The sequence below is a fragment of the Acomys minous genome (assembly GCF_964271855.1).
Source record: "Acomys minous genome assembly, chromosome: 16".
Taxonomy (NCBI): Eukaryota; Metazoa; Chordata; class Mammalia; order Rodentia; family Muridae; genus Acomys; species Acomys minous.
Genome location: NC_140498.1, coordinates 68,665,033 through 68,682,075, shown reverse-complemented (window position 1 = coordinate 68,682,075; position 17,043 = coordinate 68,665,033). Strand labels below are relative to the sequence as shown.

At 50.9% G+C, this 17,043-nt stretch overlaps 1 protein-coding gene across 1 annotated transcript in view; it reads left to right on the top strand.

Moving 5' to 3' along the window:
• The window catches only part of LOC311585749 (kinesin-like protein KIF19), a 49,141-nt gene that overhangs the window by 24,973 nt on the left and 7,125 nt on the right, over positions 1 to 17,043 (top strand). Inside the window, exons 12-17 of the mRNA XM_084761267.1 lie at positions 94 to 268; positions 6,374 to 6,644; positions 9,645 to 9,766; positions 12,163 to 12,290; positions 14,704 to 14,812; positions 15,105 to 15,437. Coding sequence (XP_084617393.1) covers positions 94 to 268; positions 6,374 to 6,644; positions 9,645 to 9,766; positions 12,163 to 12,290; positions 14,704 to 14,812; positions 15,105 to 15,437 — 1,138 coding nt within the window. The remainder of the gene's footprint in view (positions 1 to 93; positions 269 to 6,373; positions 6,645 to 9,644; positions 9,767 to 12,162; positions 12,291 to 14,703; positions 14,813 to 15,104; positions 15,438 to 17,043) is intronic.

Sequence of the window (17,043 nt, the reverse complement as noted above, 5' to 3'; positions counted from 1 at the left end):
GGGAGGCTAGCAGGCCTGGGGAGCTCTGGGTGTAAAATATAGAACTCTCAGCTCACGCACAATTGACCCCTGATACCCGTGTCCCCGCTGCAGCTGGGAGCGGGAGAAGACCCGCCACCATGCGAACACGGACACCGGGGAGAAGGACGAGGAGCCAGGGGAAGCCGACGGAGAGGAAGTCGAGGCTTCAGAACCCCCGGAGGTGGCTCTGGCCAGAGAGGAGGTGAACTTGCTCTTGGCTGAACAGCGGAAAACAGCAGCCCTCAAGGTGAGGGAGAGGGGCGCAGCGCTCAGTCACGGGAGCCGGGCAACTCCTTGAGAGCGCCTGGGCATCCCGTGAAGCACAGCTAGCTATGAGGTCACAGCTGCCTGAGTCTCAGGCTCAGAGACACTATCCAGGGCCAGCTGGTTGAGGTTTGCTTAGCAAGCACCAAGGTCCAGGATTGCAGCCTCAGCAACAGGCCTGGTGCCAGACGCTTGTAATCTCAGCACTCAGGACTCAGAGGCAGGCAAATCTCTGTGAGTTTGAGGCCACCCTGGTCTACAGACTGAGTTCCAGGCCAGCCAGGGCTACACAGGGAAACCCTGTCTGGAAAAACAAAATCAAAACAAACAAACAAACAGAAAACTAGAAGTTCAAGGTCATTCTTGTCAGCCTGGATGCATGAGGTACTGTCTGTGGCGGGGGGGTGTTGGGGGGGGAGCTGGCTCTTTGTATAATAGCTGGCTAGTGATTAAACCCAATTTAGGAAAATTACAAAACTCTTGCTTAAGGAAGCTGTGGAGGAAGGCCAAGTGATGCCAGGAACTGGGCAGCTCATTAGCTAAATGCTGCCGGGTGTGTCTTCAGAAAGTGGGGAAATTGTCCAGCGATGATGTCAGATTGTTAAAAGCAACAGGCATTTAGTTCTCTTAAAAGCCCTTCGTGGCATTACGCCTGCCCACAGCGGTCTAGCCTCATGCCACCTCCCTGCAAACTAATGCCTGGGTTTCGTACAACTTGTTTTTGTTTTTCAAGACAGGGTTTCTCTGTGTAGCCCTGGCTGTCCTGGGACTCACTCTGTAGACCAGGCTGGCCTTGAACTCAGAAATCTGCCTGCCTCTGCCTCCCCCAGTACTAGGATTAAAAGTGTGCGCCACTATCACCCTGTGCAACAACTTTTAAAGATAAGAAAGATAGATACCGCTTGTCTGAGTCAGCGATGTGCATCAACTAGATGGCATGACCCTTAAGGGGACGTTCAGAGAGCTGCATGGGCCGGAGCCTGCAGCGGCCGCCCTGTCCGTCAGGAGCCTGCATCGGTGAGCTGTCAGTCAAAATGATCAATCAAGCAGAAACCCAGGCTTCAAGTTCAGGCCCTGGGCTTCAAGGAGAACTGCTGTGTCTTGTGCCCTAAGTTCATGATCTAAGGGGAAGAGGCACCGGTGTGTGACGTCATCAGGGCTGTAACAGTTCTGGAACAGGTGCTAGTGGGCGGAGGAGGGTGTTGATGCTCTTTTTTAAAAAGCTCTATTTCATTTGAGGTATTGAAGCCTCTACCTCCCTTCCACCAATCCCTTAACCCTGGGTATGAGAAAGGAGGTTAGTGGGGAGAGGGGGTTCCAACCCCTTTTCTTCTCCTGACTGTTTAGGGTCAGTGGGGTTTTTTGGGGGGCAATACCAATCTCTATCAACAGCAAACGCAGCAAGCAGTCTCCTCTAAGCTGCAGTGTCGAAATGTTTCTCTCCATCTGACACACCGTTCATCTGTCTCTGATCTCTCCAAACCCCCGCACCATCACTCACACACCACACTTTCTCCTGTCCTTATCTCCCTCAGCATCCTAGACCACACCCCTCTCCATTACCAGGTGGCAAAGACCGTGGCCTTCATGTGGCAGTTATCAGCTGTGGACATACTAAAGCCCAAACTAAAGATGTATTTACTTTTATTTTATTTTATTTTATCTTCAGAGCTGAGGACCGAACCCAGGGCCTTGCACTTGCTAGGCAAGCGCTCTACCACTGAGCTAAATCCCCAACTCTTAAAGCCCAAACTAAAATCCCTGACTTGGGATTAAAAAAAAAAAAAACATTTATATAACATTATTGTTTTTACAATTACATGTATTATCTGTATTACCTGGAGGCCTAGCTAGCGATCAATCAAGACACAGACACTTGTTATATTTTAAAATAGCCTTGGTTAACCTGGGGCGGGGCAGATATGAATCCTCTGAACCACCTCCCATCCCTAATCCCAAATACTTGCTCATGTTCTTCATCTGGGCCGGATTCTCCATCCATGCCACTGGCCGTGTGTTTCTCTTCTAGCTAACCCATGGCGGCCTGTCTCTCTTCACCTTAGGTCTCTCCTCTTCTCCTGGTGGTGGTCTTTCTTCTTTCTTTTCTTGTGGCAGTCTTTCTTCTTCCCAGAATTCCTTCCTCTCTAAGCCCCACCTATCTCCTGCTCTGCCCTGGTGGGATGGCTTTTTATTAAACAAAAGACAGGTCAGACAACAAGCAGTAATTAGCATCAAATACATCAGATTATCCCAACATCACATAACTAAGTTTACAAAGAACCCAAAACTGCCATTACAGGACGGGCTGTTTGTTCTGCTAAGGAGCTGAGGGGAACTCAGGAGGCTGTATGCAGGGGAGTGGAAGAGAGCCTCAGGGCAGTCCTGATGGAGCTGGGGAGCACTGAGGGGAGGATGGCGGGAGGGGAGGAGTTAAGGAGGACCTCAGGGAGGACCTCTGTTAGAAGTCAGGGGTCTGGGAGACAGGGAGGACCTGAGGGAGGCTTGATGGGAGGGAGTTGGGAAGAGCTGAGGGAGGCAGCCTGGACAGGAGTTGCGAGGAGCTGAGGGAGGCAGCCTGGACAGGAGTTGGGAGGAGCTGAGGGAGGCAGCCTGGACAGGAGTTGGGAGGAGCTGAGGGAGGATGCCTGGACAGGAGTTGGGGAGGAAGTGAGTGGAATCAATTCCAGATCATTGGAAGGAAAAAACCAAGCCATATTATTTCACAGCCTCTCTGCCAGCTCAGTGACAAGTTATTATTTTATCGTCCTCATTATTTTTTCCCACATTATTGATTATAAGTAACTTCTTGGCTTGTGCCCGTCTTTTGGTTAATCTGTTATGACAGTGAGTTCCTGGCTAATCCTCCACATCTCTGGTTATCGTGGAAAGACTAAGTTAATGAAGAACACATCTTTCTCAGTTGTTATCTGCCCATTCCTTGGGGAGAAGACTCTGGGCATGCAAAGCACCCTGAGCCCCATATGACTCTCTGGGGGCCACATAGAGGTAGCTGAATGATGTGATAATTTATTTGTTGAGTCACCTGAGCAGATTCCAGGATGAAGGGATACAAGTTTGATGGGAAGGTGTTTTATAAGCATGGTGGCCATTTTCATCAAGTGCAAATGCAGCATACACATGTGTATGCGCTTATGTGTATGTGTGTGTGTGTGCATCTGAAGCCATGTCACTGTGTGAGGCGGGTGGCTGTTTCCTGGTGTTGAAAAGGCAGTTGTTTGCCACTCACAGTCCCCAGGAGGAGGGGTCTGCCATTTCATACCACACATGGCCCCATGCAGAAGTATTAGGCTGGTTAGGAAATAGGAGAAGTGAGTGGAAACTGCGGCCAAGAGCCTCTGCTGTGGTTTCTCCAGGAAGAAGCAGATCAGGTGTGTAGACAAACTTGTCGTCGGCTTACATTTCTGGGGAGATATGAAGTTAACCGTTCTCCCCAAACTGAAGTGGCACTAACAGCCCTTGACTTATCCCAGGGCTGGGGATGTGGCCAGGTTGGTAGAGCGCTGGTCTAGTCTGCACAGCCCCCAGGTTCCACCTCCCGCACTACAGAAGCTGGACCCTTGACGGTGCACACCTGTAACTCCCGCACTCTGGCAGCAGGAGAATTCCAAGTTCAAGGTCATCCTCAGCTACATAGTGAGTTTGAGGCCAGCCTGTGCTAAAAAAGAGGGAGAGAAGAAGAGGAGGAAGAAGAGAAGAAAGACTCATCCAAATTCAGATTGAGGAATGAAATAAGTTTATTAGGGGTTTCTCAGGGGGTGGTGTCCTACCAGGATGGCCAACACCCTGCCTACCAAGCATCTGTTTTATTTTCTTTAGAAAATGTTAATTTTTTATTTTTATTTATGTGTCTATATGTATGTGGGATAAATGCATGGGGGTGCCAGTTTTTTTTCTTTTGGTTTTGGGTTTTTAGTTTTGTTTTTTTTTTTCAAGACAGGGTTTTTCTGTGTTAGCCTTGTCTGTCTTGAACTCGCTTTGTAGACCAGGCTGGCCTCGAACTCAGAGAGATCCGCCTGCCTCTGCCTCCTGAGTGCTGAGATTAAAGGCGTGCGCCACCACCACTAGTCTTGTTTTGTTTTTGTATTTTTTCAAGACAGGGTTTCTCTGTGTAGCCATGGCTTCTCTGGAACCTGCTGTGTAGACTAGGCTGGCCTGGAACTCACAGTGATCTGCTTGCCACTGCCTCCCGAGTGCTAGGATTAAAGGCATGCACCACCACATCCAGTGTGAGTGCCAGTTTCTGAGGGCATCAGATACCCTAGAGCTAGAGTTGCAGGTAGTTGTTTGTTTGTGTATTTATTTATTTGTTGATTTTTGTTTCTCAACAGGGTTTCTCTGTGTAGCCTTGGCTGTTCTGGACTCACTTTGTAGACAAGGCTGGCCTCAAACTCACAGTAATTGCCTGCCTCTACCTCCCTGAGTGCTGGGATTAAAGGCGTGCACCACCACGCCTGGCTGATTTACAGGTAGTTGTGAGTCAGCCAGTATGGGGACTGGGCACAGAACTGCTGGGCCATCTCTCCAGCCGAGCTGACCACAGGCTCAGACGGAATACCGCACAGACAGAGCCAGCGCTGGGAAGGTCCTGTGTTTATGCATACTCTGTCCTTGCCATTATCAGGGATTCTGCTCTAAGGAAAACACTGTCCATCCACAGGAAGGGCGGCTTGCCTTGTTGTAGGTTGGCATGTAGAACAGCTGGGCAGCTGCTTGCTGCATGCTGGACTGCTCAGACTGGGATTCAGAGGAGTGTACATTCACTGTATCTGTTCTGACACTCGGTGAGTTCTGGTGGCTGGGCGCTGTCCCTGGATGCCTGGCACTAGCTCAGGGAGATCAGGGCAGCTGAGTGTTGCCTGTTAGTGCTCCTTCTGAGAAGTGGGCTCTGCACAGATGGGTTTGTACTTGCAAAACAAGCTCTCAAGCTGGGTGTGGTGGCTCACGCCTTTAATCCCAGCATTTAAGAGGCAGAGGCAGATGGATCACTGTGAGTTCGAGGCCAGCCTGGTCTACAAAGTGAGTCCAGAGAAACCCTGTCTCAAAATACAAATCAAATCAAAACAAAACAAAAAAACAAACAAAAACAAAAAACAAAAAAGAAAGAAAGAAAAGAAAAGAAAAAAAGTAAAACAAGCTCTTAGGTGAGTTGCTTGCAATATTCAGAAGCCGGCTTGCTTCCTCCAGGGCCAGGAAGGCTCCATATGTAGGTTAAAATGGCAGAATTTTGTAAGCAGGAGATATGCCTGGTCCCAGGGATGGCACTAAGTTACTCCTCTCATTGCTGGGACAAAATGCCTGATAAAGCAACTTAAGGAAGGAAGAAAGGGTTACTGCTGAGCATGGTGGCATATGACTTTAATCCCAGCACTTGGGAGGCAGGGGCAGGTGGATTGCTGTGAGTTCAAGGCCAGCCTGGTCTACAAAGCAAATCTAGGACAGGCAAGGCTACACAGAGAGACCCTGTCTCATAAAAACAAAACAAAACAAACAAAAAAAAAAAGAGAAGGAAGTGTTTATTTTTTTTTATTTATTTATTTTATTTATTTATTTATTTTTTTTTTTGGCTTTTTCGAGACAGGGTTTCTCTGTGTAGCCTTGGCTGTCCTAGACTCGCTTTGTAGTCCAGGCTGGCCTCGAACTCACAGCGATCCGCCTGCCTCTGCCTCCCGAGTGCTGGGATTAAAGGCGTGTGCCACCATGCCCGGCTCGAAGGAAGTGTTTATTTGGCTCACAGTCTGAGGGGTCACAGTCCATCATGGCGGGAGGGCATGGCGCAGGAGTGTGAGGCAGCTGCTCACATGGCACCCACAGTCAGGAAGCGGAGAGAGATGAATGCCACTTCTCAGCTCTCTTTCTTCCTTTCATTCAGTCCAGGGCCCCAGTCCAGGGAATGGTGTGGTCCACATTTAGGATGGGTTTTCCCCACCACAGATAACTTAACGTAATCCCTCATGGGCTTGGTCAGAGCTACCTAACTTGCATTATTGCCCATATGTGTCCTCTAGGTCCTGTCAAAGGGACCTGGTCAGTATTAGCTCTCACAGTGAGCTCTCCTTGTCTCCCTCAGGCTGGGCTAGAGCAGCGTCTGGCCCATGCCAAGAAGAAGGCCTCACAGATGGAGAGACTGCTGCCCAGGCAGGTGACCAGTGAGGACCAGCGGGAGGTGCTGCGGCTGCTGTGCAGGGCCCACGAGCTGGAGGTAGAGAACACGGAGCTGCAGGCTGACAACCTGTGCCGCAAGAACCTGCTGTGCCAGAAGGACTTCGTGATCCAGCACTATCAGCAGCACCGGCTGCTGTGCGAGCAGCTCATCCAGGGCCAGCGGCAGCTGATGCGGGGTGAGGCCAGCTCCATGAGTTCGAGCATCCTTGAAAGCGACACCGCAGGACGAGGGCAGGGGATATGGCTCAGCCAGTAAAGTGTTTACTATACAAGTGTGGGGACCTGAGCTCAAGGCCCAGAACTCATTAAAAAGCTGAGCGTGGTGCCACATGCTTGTAATCCCATTGACGGCCCAGAGTTCAGTTCCCAGCATCATAGACAAACAAACAAATAAACAAAAACTCTGTCCGAAAACATAGGACAGTCCCCCAAGAGTATAGCACAAACACCAGTCTGCCACCATCCTGCTTAGTGTGGATGGCATCCATTCATACTCAATTTCTCCCTCCCCCTCCCCTCCCCTCCCCTCCCCCTCCCCTCCCCTCCCCTCCCCTCCCCTCCCCCTCCCCTCCCCTCCCCTCCCCCTCCCCTCCCCCTTCCCTCCCTCTCTTCTTTATTCTTCTCTTCTTTCCCAGGGTTGCATGGCTTAATCTGGGCTGTCTTCAAACTCACAACTCTGTTACTTCAGTCACCTCAGTGCCCAGTCCCACCTATTTTTTGTTGTTGTTTATTTGGTTTGAGACAGAGATTCACCATGCAGCCCTGGCTGGCCTGGGATCATCTATGTAGACCAGGCTGGCTTTAATGTCACAGAGAGCTACTGGCCTCTTTCTCCTGAGTGCTGGGGTTAAGGGTATGGACCGCCACACCCAGCTCTGTCTTCGCTTCCTAAAAATACTTTATTTATTTTGCATCTGTGTGGGTTTGTATGTGAGCACATGTGCATATGAGCGCATGTGTGGAGTTCGGCAGTCAACATCCAGGTGTCCTCTTGGATCACGTACCACCTTTGTTTGTTTGTTTTGTTTTCGTTGTTTTGGTTTTTCGAGACAGGGTTTCTCTGTGGATCCCTGGCTGTCCTGGAGTCGTTTTGTAGACCAGGCTGGCCTTGAATTCACAGAGATCGCCTGCCTCCGCCTCCCAGAGTGCTGGGATTACAGTTGTGTGCCACCAGGCCTGGCTTCCACTCTGTTTTTTGAGACAAGGTCTCATATGAACCTGGAGCTCACTGAGTAGGCCAGGCTGGCTGGCCAGCAAGCCCCAGGGACCCTCCTGCCTCTGTCTGCCGATTGCTGGGTTTAAAGCCACTCACCGCCATGTTCTACTCTTTTGTGTGGGGACGAGGGACCCAACTCAGGTCATCATGTTTGAGCAGCAAGCATGGTACCCCCACAACCATCTTTTCCACTCCTTTCTTTCTCTCTGAGATGGGGTCTTATTGTGTAACTCAGGCTGGCCTAGATACACAGTCCTCCTGCCTCAGCTCTCTCTCAAGAGTGGGGACCCCACTCATCTTTTTGAGTCTCTGGTTTCACCTGTTTGGGCTATTTCCTGTGAATGCAATGATACACCATATGACCTTTGGTGTCTGGCTTCTTTCACTTAGCGTAACATTTTTTTCCCCTCCAGGCTCATTCGTGTTGTAGCAGACACTGTAACGTCATTTATTTTCATAGCGGGGTGATGTTCCATCACATGGGCAGCCTATGCCCATAAGCTCACGTGCTCGTGTTGTTTCCATTTTGACTGTTTGGTGAACATTTCTGTCCTGTTCTCTCTCTCTCTCTCTCTCTCTCTCTCTCTCTCTCTCTCTCTCTCTCTCTCTCTCTCCTCTTTCTCATTCATTCACTTTTCTTTCTCTTTTTTGATTCTCTGTATATCTCTGGTTGTCCTGGAACTCACTCTATAGACCGTTCTGGCCTCAAGCCTAGATCAGTGTGCCTCTGCCTCCTGAGTCCTAGGACTAAAGCCATATGCCACCACTGCCTGGCCATGTTCAGTTTTCTGCATTACACTTCTTTTTGGTCAGTTCTTTTGGGTATATGTACCAGGACTTGGCCTTTTACTTTTAGCTAAAATTTTATTTTTACTTTAGAATCATTATCAGTCTTTTCTCTCCCCCTTTTCTTCCCTTCCTGTTTTGGTGATGCTGGAGATGGAACCCAGGCAAGCATGCTACATGCTCGGCCCAGTACTATTAGGTTAGGATAGAAAAGAACATTTCAGAACAACAGAAAAAGAATTTTAAACTTTAGCTAGGGTATAGCTAGATCAATGGTAGAATGCTAGCTTAGCATGTTCAACACATAGGACTTACCAAGTATAATGATGTATGGTTTTAATTCTAGCACTCACGAGGCAGAGGCCCAAAGATCTCTGTGCCTTCAAAGCTACCCTGGTCCACATAGTCAGTTCTAAGTCATCTGGAGCTGCACAGTGAGACCCTGTCCATCCATCCTCCCAAAGACCCTGAACTCTATCTTCAACATCACACACACACTCTCTCTCTCTCTCTCTCTCTCACACACACACACACACACACATCATCATCATCATCATCATCATCATGTTAAAATGGCTGTATACAGAGAAACCCTGTCTCAAAAAAAACCCCAAAAATTAATTAATTAATTAATTAAAATAGTGCTAGAGAGTTCCAGGACAACCAGGGTTAGACAGAGAAATCCTGTCTCAAAAAAAAAAAAAAACATAAATAAGTAGATAGATAGATAAATAGGTGGGTGGCTGCATGGATGGATGCATGCATGGATGGATGATGGATGGATGGATGGAGGCATGGATGGGCAGGCTGGGGATGCAGCCCAGTCGGTAGAGTGCTTGCCTAGCGTACATGAGACTCTGGGTTCCATTCCCATCACTGTCTAAACCAAGTATGGTGGCTCACACCTGCAATCCCAGCACTTGGCAGGTGTAGGAAGATCAGAGGCTCATCCCCAGTTACATAGTGAGTTCAATCTAGCCCGAGGAACATGAGGACCCTGTCTCAAAACAGCTGTATGAAAATATGCAAAACAGTTTACCAGAGAAGAAAAACTCCTTCCCTTTGAGCATTTCAGGACAGTGTTGCCTTATTGACACATGGTAGTGGTTTTCACCTGGCCTGAGGCCATGTGTGTTCTAGCACATTCTGATGGCTGTGCTCTTTGCTTCCTCAGACAATGGCATTTCAGCCCCGGAGCCTCTGGAGCAGCAATATCGACTGTACTCCCGGGAGCTGGGCGAGGGCACGCTGGACCGCCTGCTGCTGCAGCTCTCCGTGATGTCCAGCTCCCTCCAAGTGAGTCTCCCTTGTCCACCTCTGGCTAAGGCCATGGTCAACCCCATCCCATCATGCCCTGCTCTAGGCCAGCCCGTGCTGGCCTGGGTTGGACAACAAGGAAAGGGGGATGGAAACTGAGGATCCATCCATGTATCAGGTACTCAGAGTCAGTTCCAGGTGGAGCATGTGCTGAGCCACAGGCTGCATAGCCAGACCAGGTCCAGGGCAGGGGGATGGGCTGGGGAAATGGTTCAGTTGGTGCTTACTGTGCAACCATAAGGACCCACGTCCCTGGACATTCTTAAAAAAAAAAAAAAAAAAAGATGAGTGAGGCAGGACAAGTCTGTCACCTCCGTGTTGGAGAGTTAGAAATCGGTGGATCTCTGGGGCTCAGCAAGCAGCCATTCTTGCAGAATTGATGGATCCCAGGTTCAGTGAGAGACTCTGGGAGGGGGAGAAGGAAGAGGAAGAAAAAGAGGAGGAATGAGGAAAAGACCCAAAGGCACACATGAACATGCACATATACATGCAACTTCACAGTACACACATATAAAATAACTAGCAAGGGTCCGGCAGGTCTAAAGGCCACAGCCTGCCCAGTGAGCAAGTAGAGCAGGATGCAGTTGGAGTACTGTAGGTCTGGGTGCTGGTCCCTTGGGTCAGGCCACCACTGCCTTCTCTTCTATCATGCCTCTAGTCGCTGGCTATTCCTGAAGAATCTGAGGTGGATCAAAGCTGGCGGGAGGGAATCCTAAGCATTGGCAGGTGGAGGCCTTATAGTCTCAGTGACCCTTGGATGCATCCTCCAGGGAACACAGAGAAATGCTTGAATTTATTTTACATTGTTGCAGGCTCCTGTTGGGAGGAATGGTTTTAAGTTTTTTTTTTTTGTTGTTGTTGTTGTTCTTTGTTTTTTGTTTTTGTTTTTTGAGACAGGGTTTCTCTGTGTAGCCTTGGCTGTCCTGGACTCACTCTGTAGACCAGGCTGGCCTCGAACTCAAAGCAATCCGCCTGCCTCTGCCTCCCGTGTGCTGGGACTAAAGACGTGTGCCACCACTGCCTGGCCTCTTTTTTCTTTTTCTTTCTTTCTTTCTTTTTTAACTTCTTATTGGTTCTTTGTGAATTTCACACCATGCACCCCAATCCCACTCATCTCCTTGTCCCTTCATACCCACCCTCCACCCTGGCAACCTCACCCCCAGCAGAGAAAAAAGAATCTCATTGTGGAAGCTGTAGTGTGCCACAACGTGTCCCACAGTGTACCCATTTCCACACTTCTTTGCTTGCAAATGCAATGCCTTTTTGGTCTGGTTCGAGGCCTCTGGCTTCTGCTATTTTGTCAATACTGGAACCTCACTGGGACTCCTCTCACATATCCTGTTGTTGCCCTGTGACATGGAGATCCTGCAGCTTCGGATCTGTAGGACCGGCCCCCTTCATGCACTCTAGAAGTTCATTGATGGGGTAGATGTTTGAGTAGCCAATTCAAAGCTCTGGGTCTGGACCTAAATGGTATCTGAGTTGGTCAACCCGTCAGCTCCACACTCTCATGCCCTTGGGGCTGACTCCCCAGCAACCCCCAGAACCAGGGCCAGCTCTACCCTGCTGCCCAGGTGAGGTGCAGGGCCCAGTCTTCTTCTTTTTGCAGCCAGTGAGGGACATAGCCAGTTCTCCCACTCTCATGACCCCAGGGCCAGCTCTCCTGCCTGCCACAGATGGCGAGGGGCAAGGGAGGGGAGGAGGGTGTCTCTCCTTCATCTGTGCCACCACACAGCAGGCAAGAGGCAGGACCAGCTCTCCCACACTCAACCTCAGGGCTGGCTCACCTGCGACCCAGGGCCACCTCTACTGTGGCCCCAGGTGAGGTGCAAGGCCTGCTCTCCCAAATGCTGCAGAAAGTGAGGTGCGGGGTCAGCTCTCCCATTCTGATGGCCGCTGGGCCAGCTTTTCTGTCTACTGTAGGTGGCAAGGGAAGAGGGTGGCATCTTCCCCTCATTCATGTTACCACATGACAGACAAGTGTCAGGGCCAGCTCTCTGATGCTCACGCCCTTGGGGCCCATTCAACCACACCGCCGCTACCACCAGGGTCAGCTCTACTGTGCTGCCCAGGTGAGGGGCAGGGTTTGCTGGCCTTGAACTCACAGAGATCCGCCAGCCTCTGCCTAAGGGCTGGGATTAAAGGCAGGTGCCACCACTGCTTAACCTTCAATCTTTTAAATTTTTTGTTTGTTTGTTTGTTTTTCCTCTATTCCCATGAGAGAAATAGGTTAAGCAGACCAGGCTGGTGGTCCCTGGCTCATGGCTTCCCCTGAGACCTAGCAGAGGGCTTACCCACAGTCCCTTGGACACCTTCAGTTTGGCGACACTGTCTCCTGTGCTCCTGACGTCCTGAGTCTTCTCCTCTCCTTCCAGGATGGCCCCATTATGAATGTGTCACCGCCACCACCTGAGGAGAGCAGTGGAGAGTCTCTGGGTGACAGGAGGGACCTCCCGTGGGGTGCCACATTTGAGCTGCCTCAGTTGCTCCTAGAGAGAGACAGGTGAGCACAGAACCCAGGTGAGAGGGAAGATAACAGGCCCCGGGTGGAACGAGGCCATAGTTCTCAGGAACCTGCTGACTCACAGGGGCTCACCTGCGAGCCCCGGCTCCCTCTTTCAGGGCCCTGTCTCATATCCTCCTCCTGAGCTTGTCTTAAATGAGGTACCGGAGAGATAGATCACTTGGGAAAGGGCTTGCCTTGCAAGTCCAGTGACCTGAGTTTGTTTTGTTTGTTTTTTGTTTTGTTTTTATTTTTTTGAGACAGGGTTTCTCTTTGTAGCCTTGGCTGTCCTGGACTTGCTTTGTAGAACAGGTTGGTCTTGAACTCACAGAGATCCACCTGCTTCTGCCTCCTGAGTGCTGGGATTAAAGGCGTGTGCCACCACCGCATCAGCTGAGTGACTGTCTTGTTGCTCAGGCTGCCATGACAAAACACTACACTCTGGGTTAAATACACTCAGATTAAATAACAGGAATTGTCTCACAGTTGTGGAGGCTGGAAGTCCGAGGCCAGCCTGCTGGAGGTGTGAAGGGACCTGCTGAGGGCGGAAGATGGCCGCCTTCTTGCTGTGTCCTTATGCTGTGGCAGGAGAGGGAAGGAGAAAAAACGGAGGTGTCTCCAACATCTTTCTCATTCTTGGGTTTGGTTTTGTGTAGCCCTGGCTGTCATGGAACAAGCTCTGCATATCAGGTTGGCCTCGAACTCCTAGAGATCTACCTGCCTCTGTCTCCTAAGTGCTGGGTTTAAAGACGTGCTCCACTACTGTTCAACCTTCAACATCTTTTTAAAAAATAACTGATTATTTATTTTTATGTGTATTTGGTGTTTGGCCTACGTGCATATCTGTGTGAGGGAGTCAGATCCCCTGGAACTGGAGTTATAGACAGCTGTGAGCCACCATGCGGGTGCTGGGAATTGAACCCGGGTCCTCTGGAGGAACAGACAGTGCTCTTCACCTCTGAGCCATCTCCCGAGTCCTCTTCAACATCTTTTAAATTTTTGTTTGTTTGTTTGTTTGTTTGTTTTGAGACAGGGTCTCTTGCAGCCTGGGCTGGCCTTAGGCTCACTATATGGCTGAGGATGATCTTGAACTTGTAATCCTCCTGCCTCCACCTCCCTAGGGCTAAGATTAGAGGCATGCACCTCAACTTCCAACTCATGCTAAAGGAGCCCCCCTGCCCCCCCCCCCCCCCGCTTTGCATTAATTAGGGACTGAACTTAGCCAGGCCCTAGTGTTTCCCTGGAGGACTCCAGGGAAGTGCCCTACCAGTGATGCAAGATCCTGGTCCCTCACTGGGGCACTCTAGGCTCTAAGTTCCTGTTAAGCCACCGTTTGAGTGTATGCTTCATTGTGGTGGAGAAGATATGACTTCCTTGGTTAAGGAGCAAGGAGGAGGAGCTGGAGAGATGGCTCAGCGGTTAAGAGCACTGTCTGTTCTTCCAAAGGTCCTGAGTTCAATTCCCAGCAACCACATGGTGGCTCACCACTATCTATAATGTGATCTGATGACCTCTTCTGGCATGCAGGCAGTACACTGTATACATAATAAAAATAAGGGGCTGGAGAGATGGCTCAGTGGTTAAGAGCACTGCCTGCTCTTCTAGAGGACCTGGGTTCAATTCCCAGCACCCACATGGCACCTCACAACTGTCTGTAACTCCAAGATCTGACACCCCTACACCAATGCACATAAATTAAAATTAAGTAAAATATTTTTAAAAGTAATAGGGCTGGGCATGGTGGTGCACGCCTTTAATCCCAGCACTCGGGAGGCAGAGGCAGGTGGGAGGCAGAGGCAGGCGGATCGCTGTGAGTTCAGGGCCAGCCTGGTCTACAAAGCGAGCCTAGGACAGCCAAGGCTACACAGAGAAACCCTGTCTCGAAAAACCAAAATCATCATCATCAATATCAACATCATCATCATCATCATCATCATCTTTTAAAAAAAGAAGCAGGGAGAGATGAATATTGATGCTCATTTCTCCTGTTTAGTTCATCCAGGACTTCCCACAGGTTGGTACCATTCAGACTTACAGTGGGTCTGCCTACCTCAATTAACCCAGCCTAGATAACTCTTCCCAGATGGGCCTAGAGATTCCTTTTCGTGGTCATTCTACATCCCATTAGCTTGGTAACCAAGGCTGAACAACAGAGCTGCGTATCTCCCTCTCGTATAGAGGGCAGGGCCCGGCACACCACAAACCTGTGCTGCCCCTGGTCACACATAACCGGTGACCAGCATAGCTGTGCCAGCAGGGTCCCAGCCACAGCAACAGAGCTGAGGCTAGGCATCCTGCCCAATGCATGGACCAAAGTGCTCTGGGCTGGAGCAGGAACTGAAGCTGGATCCTAGCTGCCCAGGCTGTGACCAAGGACCCAGGGGCTCAAGAATGTCTCTTGTTTCATCCCCAGTGATGGGAACAGGTCCTCAAAAGGCACCCCTTTGCGGAGGCTTGGAAAACAAGACTCTCTTCTCCCTCCACCGGCCCTCCGCATCCTGCTGACACCCCCCATGCTTGAGGTTGGTATAAAGGGTGCTAGCTACAGGGGCATCCTTTCCCATCTAGCCTGCATGGGGGGACTGCTTCTGGGGCCCCATACTAACTGAGGGTGCTCTGTGCTCCTCCTCCTTCTCTCTTCTTCTTTTTTGGCTTTTTGAGACAGGGTTTCTCTGTGTAGCCTTGGCTATCCTGGACTTACTTTGTAGACCAGACTGGCCTCGAACTCACAGCGATCTGCCTGCCTCTGCCTTCTGAGTGCTGGGATTAAAGGCGTGCGCCACTACCGACCGGCTCTGTGCCCTTCTTTTACAGAAGCCGAATGCTCTAGGCGCAAAGAGTCTGGTCTCTAGGCTGCAGCCCGCAGCTGGCTCAGAGCTGAGAACCCCACAGCCAGCAGGAGAAATGAGCAGCCCGCCTCTGAGTGTCCAGGCCCTCAAAGAGATGGCCCTGGGCACCAAGACCATCGCTCTCATAGCAGCCAGCCGGCGCTGCAAGGTGTATGACAAAGATGGCAGTTGCCTGGACTCCAGGGACCCCAGCCCCGCAGACTGGAGGTGGCTGCATGCCAGCCCCAGCAGGGACCGCTCTCTGGAGAGGAAGGCAGGGAGGAAACGGTCACCCTCATTCACCTGGAGCCTGCAACAGGTACGTAGATGTCTGTCTGCTTGTTGGGATGTGTCTGGGACAGCAGGAGATGGGGCCGGGGAGGGCAGGTGGCCACTCACACAGCCCTCTTATGTTTGGGATCCCTGTAGTTGAGGTAGAAGAAAAGTGTGCCTACCCCAAACCAAGCCTTCACAGTGCCTGAGCCCATTGCACGGCCCCAAACCATAGTGTCCACGTGTGTTTTGTGCATTTATAACCCTAGAAATGCAGGTCTGTGACCTGAGAATTTTCATGTGCCAATTCATTATGAAATTTCTACCTTCTTTCTTTCCTTCTTCCTTCCTTTTTTTCCTTTTGTGGTTAGGGATAGAACCCAGGAGCTTGCATGAATTAAGCAGGTGCTGTACCACTGAGCCACACCCCAGCCCCTCACTGGGGGATTCTAGGCAGGGGCTCTATCACTGAGCCACACCCCAGCCCCTCACTGGGGGATTCTAGGCAGGGGCTCTACCACTGAGCCACACCCCAGCCCCTCACTGGGGGATTCTAGGCAGGGGCTCTACCACTGAGCCACACCCCAGCCCCTCACTGGGGGATTCTAGGCAGGTGCTCTACCACTGAGCCACACCCCAGCCCCTCACTGGGGGATTCTAGGCAGGGGCTCTACCACTGAGCCACACCCCAGCCCCTCACTGGGGGATTCTAGGCAGGTGCTCTACCTCTGAGCCACACCCCAGCCCCTCACTGGGGGATTCTAGGCAGGTGCTCTACCACTGAGCCACGCCCCAGCCCCCCACTGGGGGATTCTAGGCAGGGGCTCTATCACTGAGCCATACCCCAGCCCCTCACTGGGGGATTCTAGGCAGGGGCTCTACCACAGAGCCACGTCCCAGCCAGTATTATATTTTAACTTAAGGAAAAGGTCATTGGTTGCCTTCAGAGCAAGTTCCCTAAGTGGCATGTGAGGAGAGTCAATTCCTTGGTTTCACCACTACTGCCTATTTATGTGCTTCCACTGTTTGGTGTTGGCTGGTGACCGAGGGTCTGGCCAACCTACATCCGGCCTCTGGTGAGCAAAACCCCAACCCCTGCTATTTACTGGCTTAGGAGTAATATGAAGGCTGGGCATTGTGATGCTGGCTTCTAATTGCAGCCTTTAGAAAGCTGTGGGTGGAGGATCGTCAGCTCGAGGCCAGCCTGGGCTACATATTGGGATCCCGTATCCAACACACTGAAATTAACAAGAAAGAAAAAAGCAAATGATCAGCTGATTCCTTCAATATAAAGGAAGGGAGGTAGCAGAAGTCATAGAGGCGGGGTGGGGGGATTGGGAGGGGGAGGAGGTGAGCTCTTGCTGTTAGTCATGAAGGCAGGAAGAACGCAATGTCCCAGTTGGAAAACAGTGGAGGTTCTCTTACTTGGGATGTGTCTGCTTTACTGTCCCACTCAGGCCTTCACCTGCTTGGATGAAGCTCACCCACGCATGGGAGGGCTGTATTCCACACACTAACCCGTGTAGCACACAACCCTGACAGCCCTCCCTCCCTTTCTTCCTCCGTCCCTCCCTTCTTTCCTCCCTCCCTCCCTTTCTCTCTCCCTCCCTCCCTCCCTTCCTCCCTCCCTCCCTTCCTCCCTGTCTGTCCGT